The 16959-nt window shown below is 36.4% G+C and overlaps 1 protein-coding gene across 1 annotated transcript in view; it reads left to right on the top strand.

Annotated features, from left to right (window-relative positions):
* Positions 1-16959, top strand: part of LOC106867629 (uncharacterized) — a 252388-nt gene that overhangs the window by 91169 nt on the left and 144260 nt on the right. Inside the window, exons 49-55 of the mRNA XM_089340670.1 lie at positions 959-1154; positions 3020-3111; positions 7896-7948; positions 10347-10688; positions 11128-11336; positions 12629-12768; positions 15942-16051. Coding sequence (XP_089196796.1) covers positions 959-1154; positions 3020-3111; positions 7896-7948; positions 10347-10688; positions 11128-11336; positions 12629-12768; positions 15942-16051 — 1142 coding nt within the window. The remainder of the gene's footprint in view (positions 1-958; positions 1155-3019; positions 3112-7895; positions 7949-10346; positions 10689-11127; positions 11337-12628; positions 12769-15941; positions 16052-16959) is intronic.

Genomic DNA, 16959 nt, shown 5'->3' with positions numbered 1-16959 from the left:
AAAATTATTGTTGGAAAATGTTTTCCATCAACAGTCTGTGGTTAGATGACTGCTTTCAGTGTGAAAGCTGGCTCAAAGCTATATGACAAAAACAACAGCAGCAACAGCAAAAATAATAAAATGGATGTATTTAAGAAACTCTAGCATTTTGATCTTAGCACTTGCAAATGAAATCTTACTTCTGAAGATTGGTATAGATTAAAAGGACATAGGTCACTTAAAAAGAGGTATCCTATTACTGTTTCATCATATCATCTAAGGATCACCAGCAGTATATTTTTTTCTGTAAAAATATTCTCGTGAGTAAATGTTATTTTAAATTTAGTTGTTAGAAAAGAAAGTTTACTTACCTAATGGTGAACTCTATTAACTAAGTGCTTCAATTCTTATATTTATATATATCACCATCATCATCACCATTGTTTAATATCCACTTTCCATGCTGGCATGGGTGGACAGTTTGATGGGAGTTGGCATGCTAGAGAGCTGCACCAAGTTTCAGTTATCTGTTTTGGCTTAGTTTCTACAGCTGTATGTCCTTCCTAATGCCAACCACTTTACAGAGGATACAGGGTATCTTTTACATGGCACCAGCACAGATGCTTTTTATGTGGCACCAGCATCAGCAGGGTCATCGCGTAACTTGCAAGACAAAGACCTCTTAGTTGAGAGAGGGAGTGGAACCGAGAGAAGTGGCTGTGTGTCAGGTAAGCGGTCAGAGTATGGGAGAGGGACAGAGATTGCTCTTTTACTATAGAGGAGATATTTGGCCACCCCAGTAAGACAAGGAATGAGAAGAAGCAAGGTGGGAGAGAGTTAGAGAGAATAACAGAGAGATGGTCAGAGAGAGATATTTGTATTTTTAAATCCTGTCAGTTATACTGTAAGCTTTTATTTGAAAAACAATTATCTATCTTTTAAAGCTGTTCTGAAATTATAAGTATTTTGAAATTAACAGTGTATGTACTCGTGGAAAATGGATTTGCCAAGAAGCAAAAGAAGAAATTATTTGTCCTAAAAACCAAATTTGGTCAATGAATGCTACAAGTTGCCAAGAAACATGTGCAACTTTATCAAAACCTGAGAAGTGTGTTTTCTTCAGTAATGAATATGAAGGATGCAGATGTGAAAAAGACCTTGTTATGTCACCAAATGTAAGTGGAAATTTTATTCGATAAAATCAGCTTAATATCAATAATGTTTGTTGTTAATATGGAAATTAATATAATTAAATATTTTATTATATCATTCATTGATACTTTCAGCAATGAAAAAATTATTTTGCAAAGGTTCATCATACTTGAAAATGCTTATTCAGCTGTATTAAGCATCACCTTATGGAAAAAAAGTTGTATAAAATTTAGAAATTCAACCAGTAGACCAATCCATCGCTTCACATTACCTTGGGCAAATGTCTTCAACAATAGCTCCAGATTAAGCAAAGCCTTGTGAATGTATTTGGTTGATGGAAGCAGATAGAAAATTGTTGTGTGTGTGAGTGTGTGTGTGTGTGTGCATGCGTGCATGCTATGAGTCCTCACTACTTCATGCTGTGTTCATTTACTCAGTGCAGCATGACCAAAAAGATGAAGAGTAGATAGAACGATGACATAAGAAAACTAGGGTGAGTGGATAAAAGGGATAAAACAATGACAGCAGAAACTGAGTGATTGCAGTGAGGGTTGGGAGATGAGAGAGGCAATGATGACTGTTAGCAAACACAAGCATCACCCATTTTGTGCTACGTACAGGAAGGTTATGTTGGGTTTTGAATACTTGTGGGTCCGGTGCCGTCCCTTGTTATACTGGTGGCATGGTAGTACATGGCATTTTTAACATTGGTCTATTAGTAAATGAGCATGCTGTGTGTGCATATATACGTGAGTGTGTATTCGGTTTCAGTCATTGGACTATGGCCATACTGGGGCATTGCTTGAAGTGTTTATTCAAATGAATTGATTCTAGTGCTTATTTTAAGCCTGGTACTTATTCTACTGGTCTCTTTCACCAAACCACTAAGCTATGGAGACACAAACAAACCAACACCAGTTAAGTGGTGATGAGGAAAGGCATAATTTACATGTGCATAGGTACACACTTATACATGGACAGACACACACACACATATACACTCACATACACACACACACGTATATTTATATATTCAGACACATGGTGGCCTTTTTCACTTTAAATCCACCACATCCACTCACAAAACTTAGGCCTGAGACTATAGCAGGAGACACTTGCCCAAGATGTCATTCAATGGGATTGGACCCAAAATCACATGGTTGTAAAGCAAGCTTCTTAACCAAATAACCACACCTGTGCCTCTGTATGAGGCTGAGTCAGGAAGTAATGCAATTTTTATTTGCATTATTTTCTAACTCACCTGTATGTGTATGTGTGCCTGTGTGTTTGTCCCTCTCTCTCTCTCTCTCTCTCTCTCTCTCTATATATATATATATATATATATATATATATGTATGTATATATACATATATACATACATACAAAGTAGCTAGTTCTAAAATCTCAAAATGAGATATAAGTAGTAACACTATTAGATGGTAACATTTTTTGCCACTGTAACACGGCTGTTCTGTACAGAACTTCGTTACTACATTTTAACCTCAGGAAAACATCTTTTCCAGCTGGTTAATGACACACAACCTGTGTATGTGTATATATATATATATATATATATATATATATATATATATATATATATATATATATATATATATATACACACATATATATGTGATGATGATGATGAATATTTTATTTGTTATTGAATACACTTTCTCAATGCATCACATGTTGAGGTCTGCACAATGCAGATTTGTCATCTTGAGATTAATTGCTGGATATTTGGTATTCTGACAAATCAGTTAATCTTTATCTTTGGAGTGGTTTATATTTTGAGGTTAAGATATTTAAAAATGACAATGGAAAATATAGTTTTATTTAATATTTTAATCTATGACTGTCTCTGATTGTTTTTTTTTTTTTTTAGGGTAGTTGTATTGACAGAGATGCTTGTCCTTGCCCATATGGAGAAACATGGATGATGCCAAAAAGTATATTGAAAATTGGATGCAAAGAATTGTGAGTTAAGAATACAACATAAAGTCATACATTTCATAACTTTGATTAAAGCAATCATCATCATTTTAATGTCTACTTTTCTTTGAAGGTAGCAAGCTGGCAGAATCATCCATCTTTGCATTTTGAGTTCAAATTCCACCAATGTTGACTTTACCTTTCATCCTTTTGGGGTCAATAAAATCAGCAGAACTCTGAAGTTGCTGGCCTTCTCACAAAATTTGAAACCAACATCTATTTTTCCTGCTTGCATGGATCAAATGAGAATACACTGAGGCGGAGTTTTTCTGTGGCTAGATGCCCTTTATGTTGTCAAACCCACTTGTTTCCAAGTGAGGTAATATGTCTCATAAAAAAGTATTGGGATTGTTGCTATGGTAATGGAGCTGAAGTATATAGAGTGAAGCCGGTTGACACAGATTGACCTTCAACTCTGTTATGCATGCACACTAAGTGATAGCATTATTGCTCACTTCTGTCATTTTATAGCAATGCTTGGAAGTACAGTGTGTAATGTTGTTTCACCAGAATTGCATGCATCTAGTGAATGGCAGCTCCAATATGACAGTTCACCTGTTCATTCAGTGCAGCTTGTGCAGCAGTTTTTGGCCAAACCCAACATTCTCCAGGTCTCAAAGCATCATATTCCTTACCCTTTGTGACTTTTTCTTCTTTTCAAAAATCAAATCCTATTTGAAAGGAACAAGATTTCAAGATGTCAAGGAAATTCAAGAGAATGTGATTAGGCAGCTGCTCACTATCCCCAAAAAGGAATTCTAGAAATGCCTGGAAACAGCACTAGATAAAGTGTGTTACTTCAGAAGGGGATACTTCAAAGGCAATTAAATACCAAATTGATATGTGTTGTACTTTTCTTTTTATAGCAGCAATCCCAATACTTTTTGATCAAACCTTGTCTGTGTATATCTCCAAGTCTCTCAAACAAGAAACTGCCTGAATATGTTTACATAGAGAAGTGGAAACAAGCAAAACTGTATGAATGAACCTTTGATTCAAACAATAAGTAGATTAAATTATTTAGATAATAATTTCTAGTTTTGGTACAAGATCACAGATTTTTATAATATTGGTATAATTAGTTGACTTGAATAGAAAAAAAAATGGTACATGTCATTAATTTGCTGAAGTTCAAAGCTTCACTGACTGAACTACTTAGCAATTAAGATTTGTTGCTAAATATCTACTTTGCACAAAATAGACAGGATAAAAAGATGTTTTCTGTGGAAACACAGTAATACAGCTGAGTTGTTAAGATGCTAGAAATCTGATTTATAAGTTTCTAATGGAAACACAAGTGAAGCAATATACTGTACCTTAAGAGCTGTTTATTAATATGTAAATAGTGTACTCACAGAGACAATATCCATCTAAATTATCTATGTTTTTCATTGTGCATGTTTTTCTGTGCTGATATGTGTCAGACTAAAATATATTTATTCCTATAACAATGTGCTATTAAAACAAACCAACTCAGGCTATTATGGAAAAACCTATCTATATAGATGCAGGTGTGGCTGTGTGGTAAGAAAGTTGCTTCTTAACCACATGGTTTTTGGTTCAGTCCCACTGTGTGACATCTTGGGCAAGTGTCTTCTGCTATAGGCTTGGGCCAACCAAAGCTTTTTTATTGGATTTGGTAGAAGAAAACTGAAAGAAGCCCACCGTATGTGTTTGTGTCTTTGTGTTAGTCCCCACCACCACTGAACAACCAGTGTTGGTGTGTTTATGTCACTGTAACTTAGCAGACTAGCAAAACTGATGGATAGAATAAGTACCAGGCTTAAAAAAAATAAGTGCTCAAGGATCCTGTCACAGATGTATACACGAGTATGTGTATGTTTGTGTCACTTTGCCTTGATATCATAAGATAGTTGTAGGCAAGTGTCACTATCGTCCATGCCATGTTATTCATTTCTAGTCATCTGTGAAAACACATCTGTACATGGGAAAGTATTCCCTTACATGTTGAATTGTCTGGAAAGTTCTGAGCATTTTTTAATATGCAAAATGGGATATATACTTCATGAACTGTACTTTTAGAAATTTCCAACGCCTCTGCAAGTTTTCTACTCGATATATTTGAGTTTTCTTTGATTTTTGCCTTCAAAATATCTTCATCCAATTTTGAAGGTCTTCCACTGTGACTGCATTCTCCCAAGCTAAATTCTCCAGCTTTAAATTTTTCAAATCACCTTCAAACAGTTGATTCACCTACAAAATCATTACCATAGGCGCAGGAGTGGCTGTGTGGTAAGTAGCTTGCTTACTAACCACATGATTCTGGGTTCAGTCTCACTGCGTGGCACCTTGGGCTGACCAAAGCCTTGTGAGTGGATTTGGTAGACGGAAACTGAAAGAAGCCCGTCGTATATAATCATCATCATCATCATCATCATCATTGTTTAACATCCGCTTTCCATGCTAGCATGGGTTGGACGATTTGACTGAGGACTGGTGAACCAGATGGCTGCACCAGGCTCCAATCTGATATGTATGTGTGTATATATGTTTGTGTATCTGTGTTTGTCTCCCCAACATCGCTTGGCAACCGATGCTGGTGCGTTTACGTCCCTGTAACTTAACAGTTCGGCAAAAGAGACTGATAGAATAAGTACTAGGCTTCCAAAGAATAAGTCCTAGGGTTGATTTGCTTGACTAAAGGCGGTGCTCCAGCATGGCCACAGTCAAATGACTGAAACTAATAAAAGAGATAATCTTCACAATTTTTTTGCAAGTCTTGCAGCATTTTCTCCTTTTTTAAAAAGGAAAAGCATTACAACACGAATATGAAAATTTTGGTTATCTATTTCAAATGTCAATAAATGGTAACCGGAATAAAAGATAAATATATTTTTAGTCAGGAACAAAGAAGTGGTGCATAACCACTTCATGTAACACCGTGATCGTTACCAACATCGCCTTACTGGCACGTGAAAAGACATTCAAGTGAGATCATTGCTAGTGCCACTGGACTGGCTCCTGTGCAGGTGGCACGTAAAATACACCATTTCAAGCGTGGTCGTTGCCAGTACCGCCTGACCGGCCTTCGTGCCGGTGGCACGTAAAAGCACCCACTACACTCTCAGAGTGGTTGGCGTTAGGAAGGGCATCCAGCTGTAGAAACTTTTCCAAATCAGATTGGAGCCTGGTGTAGCCACCTGGCTCACCAGTCCTCAGTCAAATAGTCCAACCCATGCTAGCCTGGAAAGCACGTTAAACGATGATGATGATGATGATGATGATGATGTATATGTTGTATCTGGGGAGAGTTATATTATCTTAATGCCTTATTATCTAACACACTCACCGATTTGATTTCCACTCATTTATTATTTATATTTTTTCTTCCAAAATTTTCATTACTTTTGCAATTTTGTCAATGGATTATATTAATAGAATTGTTCCTAAAGTCTGCATAATTTTTTCACTTAGGTAATACTATAAGAAAAAGATGAATATAATGTTGCAATATTGGCTTCAAATTTTGGCACAAGGCCAGCAATTTTGAGGGAGGGGATAAATCAATCAGATCAACCCTGGTAGTCAACTGGTACTTATTTTACCAACTCCAAAGAGACAAAAAACAAAGTTGATCTCAGCACGGAATTTGTACCCAGACTGTAAAGATAGATGAAATGCCACTAAGCATTTTTCCTACCATGCAAATGCTTCTGCCAGTTCTCCATCTTAGTTTTATCATTAACTAGACTACCTGTGACCTGGTGGGTCACTGACAGATCAGGTTATAAAAACATTGAAGCTGATTTCAACATTGCATTGAAATGAAAGTTAATTTTATGATGATTCAGTTAAATATTTCAATTTGTTTGTGTCATCATAGGTCTGGTTTACAAGTTCATGTTTAAGGTTTTATTGATTATTTACAGCATTTAATAGAAATAGAATTTCTGGGATAAACTTGAACTCCACTAACAGCATTTATTTATGGCATATATGCACACTTCTACAAAAATGCAAAAGGAATTGTTATATAACGTAAACATAAAACTAATGGAAACAATTTTCACAGTCCAATTTCAGGGTTATGTTACTTTCTAAGTATTTTCCCATAATGCACTGTTTTAGCTATTTATGAAGGTACCCCCAAAAAACCACGTCTCTTGGGAATCTGTGGTCTAGTTTATGCAGAACTTGTTTTATTCCATTTGTATTCACATTTCAGGGTTACCTTACTTTCAGAGTACTGTCGCATTATGCATCGGTTTGGCTGTATTAAATTAGAGACAAGCAAGCAATCACAGAGTTTTAGTGGTCTATAGATATTGCACCATCATGAGCTGGCAAGCTGACATGCTGGGCTCAATGCTTAGCAACATTTTGTCTGTCTTTAGGTGCTGAGTTCAAATTCTGCTGAGGTTGACTTTGCCTTTCATCATTTCGGAGGTCAATAAAATAAGTACCAGTTGAACACTGGGCCGATGTAATTGATTTATTCCCTCCCTCAAAATTTCTAGCCTTGTACCAAAATTTGGAATCAATATTGATAATAAAACTTTCGTGTGTGTACTTCCACGAGTGTGTCTAACTCCACCAAAGTCTTTTTCTTAAAATTGCATAAAATATAACAAACAAATAAGTTTCATGACAGCATTCAAATAAAAACTACTGCAATGAAAGTGAATATAATGATTAAAATGCTGCTTTGAACAACACTGGATAGAAACTTGAAAATATGAAATCTGAATAAAATTATATTTGCTTAACTAACAAAAGTTGAGTAACTTTATTTGGCATATATTTTTCAGGCAATGTTTGAATGCAATATGGGTTGACAACAGACTCCAAAACAGTTGCCCCGGTAAGAGTTTCTTTAATTATATTCTTTTTTGATAAATATATTGAAGAAATAACTAATTCATCCCCTACTTAAAATTTAAATATAAATTTTGTTACAGCCATATCACGTTGAAAGTACCGGTTCTTGTCCGATCACTGGTGTAAGCAATGTTGAGCCTAGTGAGTACTTAGATAGATGACCGCTTGGGAAACCTAGCTGCTGTAAGTGTCTCATACTTGGTCAATGCCAGCCCTCCACCCTGACTGGCTCTTGTGCCAGTGGCATGTAAAAAGCACCCACTACACTCTCGGAGTGGTTGGTGTTTGGAAGGCCATCCATCTGTAGAAACATTGCCAGATCAGATTGGAGCCTGGTGCAGCCTCCTGGCTTGGCAGTCTCCAGTCAAACCGTCCAACCCATGCCAGCATGGAAAACAGACGTTAAACGATGATGATGATGATCTTTATTAACATTTTAGAATTATAATTAATTAGCTTTTATATTGTTATTAATGGAGGAGTATATGAATCTTAACGATAGAGAACTTCGTTTATACACATTTAAGTTCAACCTTTTATCATCTAAACTGACTATATCTGGCCTGAAATATTATGCTTTGTGTTCAAACTGGCCATATCCAGCCTCTCATACCAACCTGATAATGTCATTTATAACATAAACGATTACATCATTGAAATTTCAGAGCTATGAGGTAATGTATGATTAATTAAAAACAATGAGAGTGAATATGTGTTACATTTGATAAAGTAATCTGAATGCTAAACAGTTAATGGAATCTTGGTAAATTTCTCCAGTGCATTTAAAAACAAGTAGAATTTAGTATATTTTCAAACTGAAAAGTATGCTGTGCAAAGTGACAAATTTCAAGCTATTGTTTTGGCTATGTTGATATGTGTGTGTGTGTGTCTATACACTCACATTGTGTCAAGACAAGAATACAGATAGTTTTCAGGAAATGCATATTTGCAGAAATTCCACAGTTAGCTACATGTAAAGCTAAAAGTTGATTAGGTTAATGAGTAATGTTACTCATTAAGCTGATTAACTTTTTTCACTATGTTTTTGTGTTAAAATAAAATTTTCAAACAAAATTTAATTTCAGCTCTGAACTCATAATAGATTTATTGATGTAAGCTTGACCATATGGAAAAAATTGTAATTCACCATCATGTAGGTTTAGATTCTCTTCTACTATGTGGCACTTGGGGCATTATTGACCCTGGTATTGTGTAGATGGTAACAACAAATGTCTGCTGGATATATTGTACCTGTCTTTAGGTTGTAGGCTTAATTCAGTTTAAAGTCACTTTTAGAAGGGTCCACTTTGATGCATTCATTTGACTCTGGTCTGAGGTTTCTTACTCCCTTTTTCCTATCAGGCTGAAATGCAGTGCAAGAGGTCACAGGCAACACCCATTCTCTAATGATTTACCTGTAAAAAATGATTCTTCTTAAGTGGACATATAAATGTTTTCTATTTGTATTTCCTATAATCTCCATCCACAATGCGTCATCTATAGATGTTTCTTAAAAATCTCCTAAATATAAACATTTGCTAAAGAATATCTTTAGGAAAAAGAATAGTTCTAAAAGAAATACACACACACAATATATATATATATAATATATAGTATATCTGTCTGTCTGTCTGTCTATATATATATAATTGTGAGATCCAAAGATCTAAGTGTAGGAAGTTAATAAGCTTCAAGCAGTCTGTGGTAGGTTATTTTGGTGTTCCTTAATGACAATGTAACCATCATATAATTAAGGTATCATCAGCCTGATCAGTAGCTGGCTGAGTACTCCTCGTTGAGTAACTATTACATCTGAGGACTTGCTAGCTAGGAAACAAACATATGTAGCCTGGATGTTACCAGTTTTATTCCCTCAATTTCGATGTTTATATAATATGTATATGTATATGTATATATATATATATATATATATATATATATATATATATATATCATCCTCATCATTTAACGTGTGTTGTCCATGCTGGCATGGGTTGGGTGGTGTGACCATAACTGGCAGGCTGGGGTGGGGTGGCACCAGACTCCAGTCTGATTTGGCATGGTTTCTATGGCTGGATGTCCTTCCTAACATCAATCACTTTACAGAGTGTGCTGGATGCTTGTGGTATCACATGTGCGCTTTTACGTGATGCTGCACAGGTGCTTTTACATATCACTGCACAGGTGCCTTTACATGTTGCCATATGGGCACATGTAGATATGATATAGAAAATAAGGTAAAAATAAAATTCATGATTTATATTATTAAGTAGTATTCCTCACAGAAAAGTAGAACTTGAATTTATTATTTAAACTTTTGAGTTTTAATTAATTTTATCAGTTAATTGCTTTAACTTTATATTCATTGTTATTCTTTTTAGCCACATGTTGGGCATCAGGTGATCCTCATTATTTTACCTTTGATGGCATTCACTATACATTTGAAGGAGATTGTGAATATGTTTTGACAGAGGCTGTTGATAAAACATTTGCAATTACTATTAAAAATATCAAATGTGGCTTTCCTGCAGTCACTTGTACCAAAGACGTTGTTGTCTATTTGCTCAATAATAAGATCCATTTTGTAATGGACAAGATTCCCACTATTGATGGTGTAAAAATCTCTGACAGAGGAATAGCAACATCAGGATTTTCAATAAAGAAATCAGACTTCTACTACTCATTATTTACCAATATAGGATTAACTGTCCAATGGGATCAAGGTAATGAGCATTCATTGTTGTATCACTTTAGTTCATCCAGTTTTCAGTGAGTTTTAAAAACAAATACTCAGTAAATGATTTTCTGTTAGAATGTCTTTCATGATTATTGAATTTGCTCATATATTTACATGTATTATATTCAGTTTAGGAATATGCAGTAAAAGTTAATTTTGAGCTTCAAAAAAAAAGTTGACCTTGATTTTAAAGAGTAAATTCAGACATGAATATAAACAATTGAAGACAACAATCACTATAAAAATGATAAATGGTAGGAAATCTGTCTTGAGATTAAGAGATTATGGAAACATATTTTAAGCTGTCATCAATACTATTAATATTAAATAAACTCATTTTATTACATTTATGCTTAAGAGAATATTCTTAAAGGAAAATAAAGAAATGCTTTTGCTATCAATGTTTTGATTTTCACACTTAACAGGTACAAGGGTGTATGTGCATTTAGCAGAAAACTGGATGGGAAAAGTTCAAGGGCTGTGTGGTAATTTTGATCGAGATTCTACCAATGATTTTATGTCACGGTATGAATCTATTGAACGTGTTCCTTCAGCATTTGCCCACAGTTGGAGAGTTTTTGATTGTCCAATGGTTCCACAGAACAAGCCTGAAAATAATGTTCACCCTTGTGTTGTAAGCAATTTTGTTTTCACTTTGATGTTCACAAATAAAATATAGACTCTTTTGGAAAGAAATAAATCATCTCAGTTATATACTTCTCTTTTATCTTTTACTTATTATTTCAGCAGTTTGATTGAGGCCAAGCTCTGGAGCACCACCTTGAAGGGTTTTAGTCAAACAAATCACCCCCAAGACTTTTTTTTGAGCCTTGTACTTACTCTATTGGTCTCTTTTGCCAAACAGCTAAGTTATGGGGATGTAATCACATCACCACCAGTTGTCAAGCAGTGGTAGATAACTAACAGACACACACACACACATGCACACACACACACACACACACACACACACACAAAGTAACTGAGTTCCTCTTGAGTATTAAGCATTACAGAGGCAAAGTGGCTGACTTCCTACTGAGTGTTGGCCTCATGGATGCAAGGTAGCTGAGTTCCTATCAAGTGTTAGGCCTCATGGAGGCAAGGTAGCTGAGTTCCTATCAAGTGTTAGGCCTCATGGAGGCAAGGTAGTTGAGTTCCTATCAAGTGTTAGGCCTCATGGAGGCAAGGTAGCTGAGTTCCTATCAAGTGTTAGGCCTCATGGAGGCAAAGTGGCTGGGTTCCTTTTGAGTGTTGGGCCTCACGGAGGCAATGACCAAGACCTTTGTCATTATGTTATGCTTGAGAAGAAGATCTATCAAGCCAAGCAAAATCGCAGTCATAGAAGATATCAGTGTCATGCAAACTGGCACCCATGCCGGTAGCATGTAAATGCACCCCTGTGTCATGCAAATAGCACCTGTGCCGGTGGCATGTAAAAGCACCCAGCGCATCCAGCTGTAGAAAACCATGCCAAATCAAACTGGAGTCTGTTGCAGACTTCCAGCGTGCCAGCCCAGTCAAGCTATCCAACCCATGCCAGCATGGACAATAGATGTTAAATGATGATGATGATGATGATGACGACAATATAAAGGATTTGGGAGAGAATCAAGTACTTAAATGATAGGTAGCATCTATTAAAAAATGTGTTATAAACAGCTGTAATGAATTGACATCCATCATTTGTTATTTATCTATCTATCTATCTATCTATCTATCAGGCATTGTTTAATGCCTGCTTTCCATGCTGCTGCTGCTGCTGCTAGTACTACTACTACTACTACTACTACTACTACTACTACTACTACTGCTACTGCTACTGCTACTAAATATGGATTATGTTTTTGATTGCAGTGATTTCAGATTTTGCAATTTTTAATTTCCAAAAATATGTAAATAAATGAATTTATAATATTTATTTTCCAGTATAACTCTATAAGGAAACAGTGGGCTATGGAAAGTTGTGGTACAATAAAAAAAGGCCCTTTGTTTGCAAGCTGCCGTAATATCCTACCTGATAATGTTGTCAAAGAATATTATGAAGATTGTCTCTATGATGCTTGCGGGTAAGTCTATACACTCTTATTATTGTGAAATGATAAATATATAACGATAGGCACAAGGGTGGCTGTGTGGTAAGAAGCTTGCTTCCCAACCACATGGTTCTGGGTGGCACCTTGGGCCACAGTCTTCTACTGTAGCTTTGGGTTGACCAAAGCCTTGTAAGTGGATTTGGTAGTCAGAAACTAAAAGAAGCCTGTTGTATATATAAATATATACACTGAACCACAAAAGAAACGTGGTTTTTAGCAAATGTCATTTTTATATGTTAAGTTCTGAAAATTTATTTCAGGGATGTAAGTGTAAATATTCCAAGACATGATGGTTTATGGCTGGGACCCAAATTGCAGGTAACCTTTCAACTTTTCCTGAAACGAGACGCCAAAACGCAGCTGTGTTGAATGCCGTGGGTGGTAGTCACAAACAATTGTCATGAAAACCGAAATGCACCCGCATCTTGTGAAGGTTATGGGTATAAAAATCAATTTGAACCGCGTTCCTGGCATTTGTAATTTGGATGCATCAGGTACGACCTAATTGGCAGCAGCGCAAAAAGAACAAGCTATTGGCCAATTGCAAGCTGGGCAGTGTCCCCTGGTTGTTGCGAAAGCTTACAATGTCCATGTCAGTACAATTCTATCGCCTGCAACAGTGATACAACAACACCAACAGCACTGCAGACTGTGCCTTCAGAGGGTGCCCCTGGGTGACCACACCCAGGCAGGACTGCTTCGTCCACCTGTAACACTTCTGTAATAATTTCAGACTGGGGCCAGCACGAACGCTCACGAGACCATTGACATTAGACAGCGACCCATCAGCAATGACACGGTACAACTGGCTGTCAACAATCTGTGTTGCTCTTATCCTGCTTGAGGGCCTGTCATCACTGCTCACCACACTCAAGCACAACTACAGTGGGCTACACACCACCAACATTGGTGGCATCAGCAATGGTGGTTGATAGTCTTCTCTGATGAGAGCCGGTACTGTGTTTCCACCTTGGATGGTCGAGTGAGAGTGTGGCGTAAGAGGGGTGGACACTACAGAGACGCATGTGTCATGGAGAGAGACATGGGGTGGCCAAAGCATCAGTGTTTGGGGTGCTATAGGCCTGAATCAGAATTGGGCCCCATGTGTTCCAAAATGTTGGTGCAGACAGAGGGAATGACATCACAGTGCAGCATTATGTTGACCAGGTCCTAAGACCTCACATTGTGCCCTTTTTTGTGTATCACCATAGCCATGTGTTCCAGCTGGACAAATGTTCCCTCCCACATGGCTAAGGATCTACATGGTCTTCCTGCATCAGCACAACATTAGAACCATGCTGTAGCCAACTCTCAGAGTGCATTTGAACCCAATTGAACACCTGTGGGATGAAATACAGAGATGGCTGAACCAGGTGGTCCCAAGGCCAAAAACATGTGTGGAACTAGAGGCAGCTTTCCTCAGGGTGTGGGCACAAGTGCCAATGGCTTTTGTGAACTGCATCATGCACTCCATGTACTGACAGTGTACGTTCATTTTGAATGCCCAGGGAGAGCATACATGGTATTGAAAATGTCACACCTTACAATCTCGATGTGCTGGATCTGCCCACTACCAGAACACATCACAATGGCCCATAGACTGTGGTCAAAGTGCATACAAGAAATTGACTTTATCAGATTTACCAAAAGTTATCTCTGATATAACGAAATTAAAATATATTTCACAATCACACATGTCTCGTGTTTCTTTTGCAGTTCAGTGTATGTATATATTTATGTGTGTGTGTATGTGTTTGTTTCCCCACCATTGCTTGATAACTGATGCCTAGTGTGTTTATGTCCCCCTCACTTAGTGGTTCAACAAAAGAAACCGATAGAATAAGTACTAAGCTTACAAAGAATAAGTCCTGGAGTTGATTTCTTTGCTTAAAACCCCTTAAGGTGGTGCTCCAGCATGGGTGCAGTCAAATGGCTGAAACAATTAAGAGAATATATTTTATATTTTGTTTCAGCTATCAGACTGCAGCCATGCTGGGGCAACACCTTGAAGAAGTTTTAGTCAATTTTATCAACCCCAGGACTTATTTTATTAAAAGACTGGTACTTATTCTATTAGTTACTTTTGCTGAACTGTTAAGTTATAGGGACATAAACACACCAGCACCAGTTGTCAAGCAGTGGTTAGGGGATAAGCACAGGCATAAAGACATGTACACACACATATATGATGGGCTTCTTTCATTTTCCGTCTACCAAATTCACTCCCTGAATCATGTGATTGGGAAGCAAGCTTCTTACCACACAGCCATGCCTATGAAGAGGCATTTTGCATTTGAGAATTGTACAAAATATTAAAATATTCTTTTAAACATAGATGTAATAACATTGGGTTGTTGTAACTGTAAATAAAACAATGACAATGTTTAAGAATTTGATTATAAAGTTTTCTCATTTTTCTAACTAATTATTGGGGATAGGTTTCTGTATATCAAATTATAAACCTGAAAATAATTTATAGATTTATGTTTTTATTAATAATAGAGTAAAATCTTCAAACTTGTAGCAGAGAAGTAGATAAACAATGTGATTATGATACATAAAGAAAATTTACTGTTGTATTGAACTATTTGCAATATTATTTAGATTATGTTTCTCCAGTAATTTTCTGGTATTAATCGGAACTTGTGTTAATAAATACTTCTGCTGAAACAAAACCAAGTTTATAATTTGCTATAATGATAATCAAAATAGCTCAGCAGTGTTATCTCTATTACTTGTCGCTTTATCATTGAATCTGAAAAAGGTGGCAAGCTGGTAGACTCATTAGCATGCTGGGCAAAATGCTTAGCAACATTTTGTCTGTCTTTGCATTCTGAGTTTAAATTCCACCGAGGTTGACTTAACCTTTCATCCTTTCAAGGTCGATAAAATAAGTACAATTTGAACACCGGGGTTGATGTAATTGACTTATCTCTCCTGAAATTGCTGGCCTTGTCTCAAAATTGGTAAACATAATTGAATCTCTAAGTAGATGTCAATTCTTCTTTAACTGACATTTTGTTGATAATTTGATTGAATCTTGTAATCATGTTTACATGCCAAAAAAAAACATATGTATATGATAATAATTCATGTTGATGTCAGATTATTTTATTTTAAAATTGTTTCTTCCTTCCATGTTTTAGCTGTAATCTTGGAGGTGATTGTGAATGTTTGTGTACTGCAGTAGCCAATTTTGCTACCAAGTGTGCTACTAATGGAGTTCCTGTAAATTGGCGTTCTTCTGAACTCTGTGGTAGGTTGTTAATTTTAGTAGAGAAATAGCAAGATACAAAAAATTATATACATATATCTCAGTAATTGATATAAAGCCTCTTCCTTCAAAACAAGATCCCTTCCACCACCACTTTCAGTCGAGGAGTCTTGTCTTGTTGAGAACTTCACTAGTGCTGGTATTCCATATTCCAAGCATCCATATTCCATGCTGCCTTGGGTTTATATGTTAACTATTGAATAACGTATTTTGAATACCTAACTGAGAGCAAACTGGTAATCATTTAGGGGTAATCCCTTATATATATATATATATATATATATATATATATATATATATATATATATATATATATATATATATATATATATATGGAGTCTGATCAATTGGTCAATAAGTATTTGGACTATTGCCATAGTAAAAACGCTAAGGCATGAAGAGTGAAGCTGTTTGGCAAAGATTAACCTTGAACTCTGCTGTGCATGCACACTAAGTTTTAACATTTTAGCTCACATCTACTGTTTACAGCAGTGCTTGGAAGGAAGGTGTGTAGTGTTTGATCATCACATTGATCATGACAGAGGAAGTTGTCATGGCAATACCTGCTCAGAGGCCTACACAAAGTTGCAGAAAGTGTATGGAGAGGAGTGTAATGAGCCAGACACAAGTGTTTGAGTGGTTTAAGACGTTTCCAAGATGGCTGAAAAATATTGATTTTGACAAACGTTCTGGGAGGCCAACAACCAGCAGAACTGAGAAAAAACATCACAAATGCGTGTGCAGCTGTGAGGGGAAATCATTGAATCACCATCCATGAGTTACCAGAGGATGTGCAGATTAGTTACAGTTACAGTTCAGTCCATTATCACTGAAGATTTGGGTATGAGATGCATGTCTGCTAAGTTTGTGCCAAAACTGCTTTCAGTTGA

This window comes from Octopus bimaculoides, chromosome 2 (assembly GCF_046866305.1).
Source record: "Octopus bimaculoides isolate indiv1 chromosome 2, ASM4686630v1, whole genome shotgun sequence".
NCBI lineage: Eukaryota > Metazoa > Mollusca > Cephalopoda > Octopoda > Octopodidae > Octopus > Octopus bimaculoides.
The sequence above is the reverse complement of the archived record's forward strand: the minus strand, read 5'-3'. Positions and strand labels throughout refer to the sequence as shown.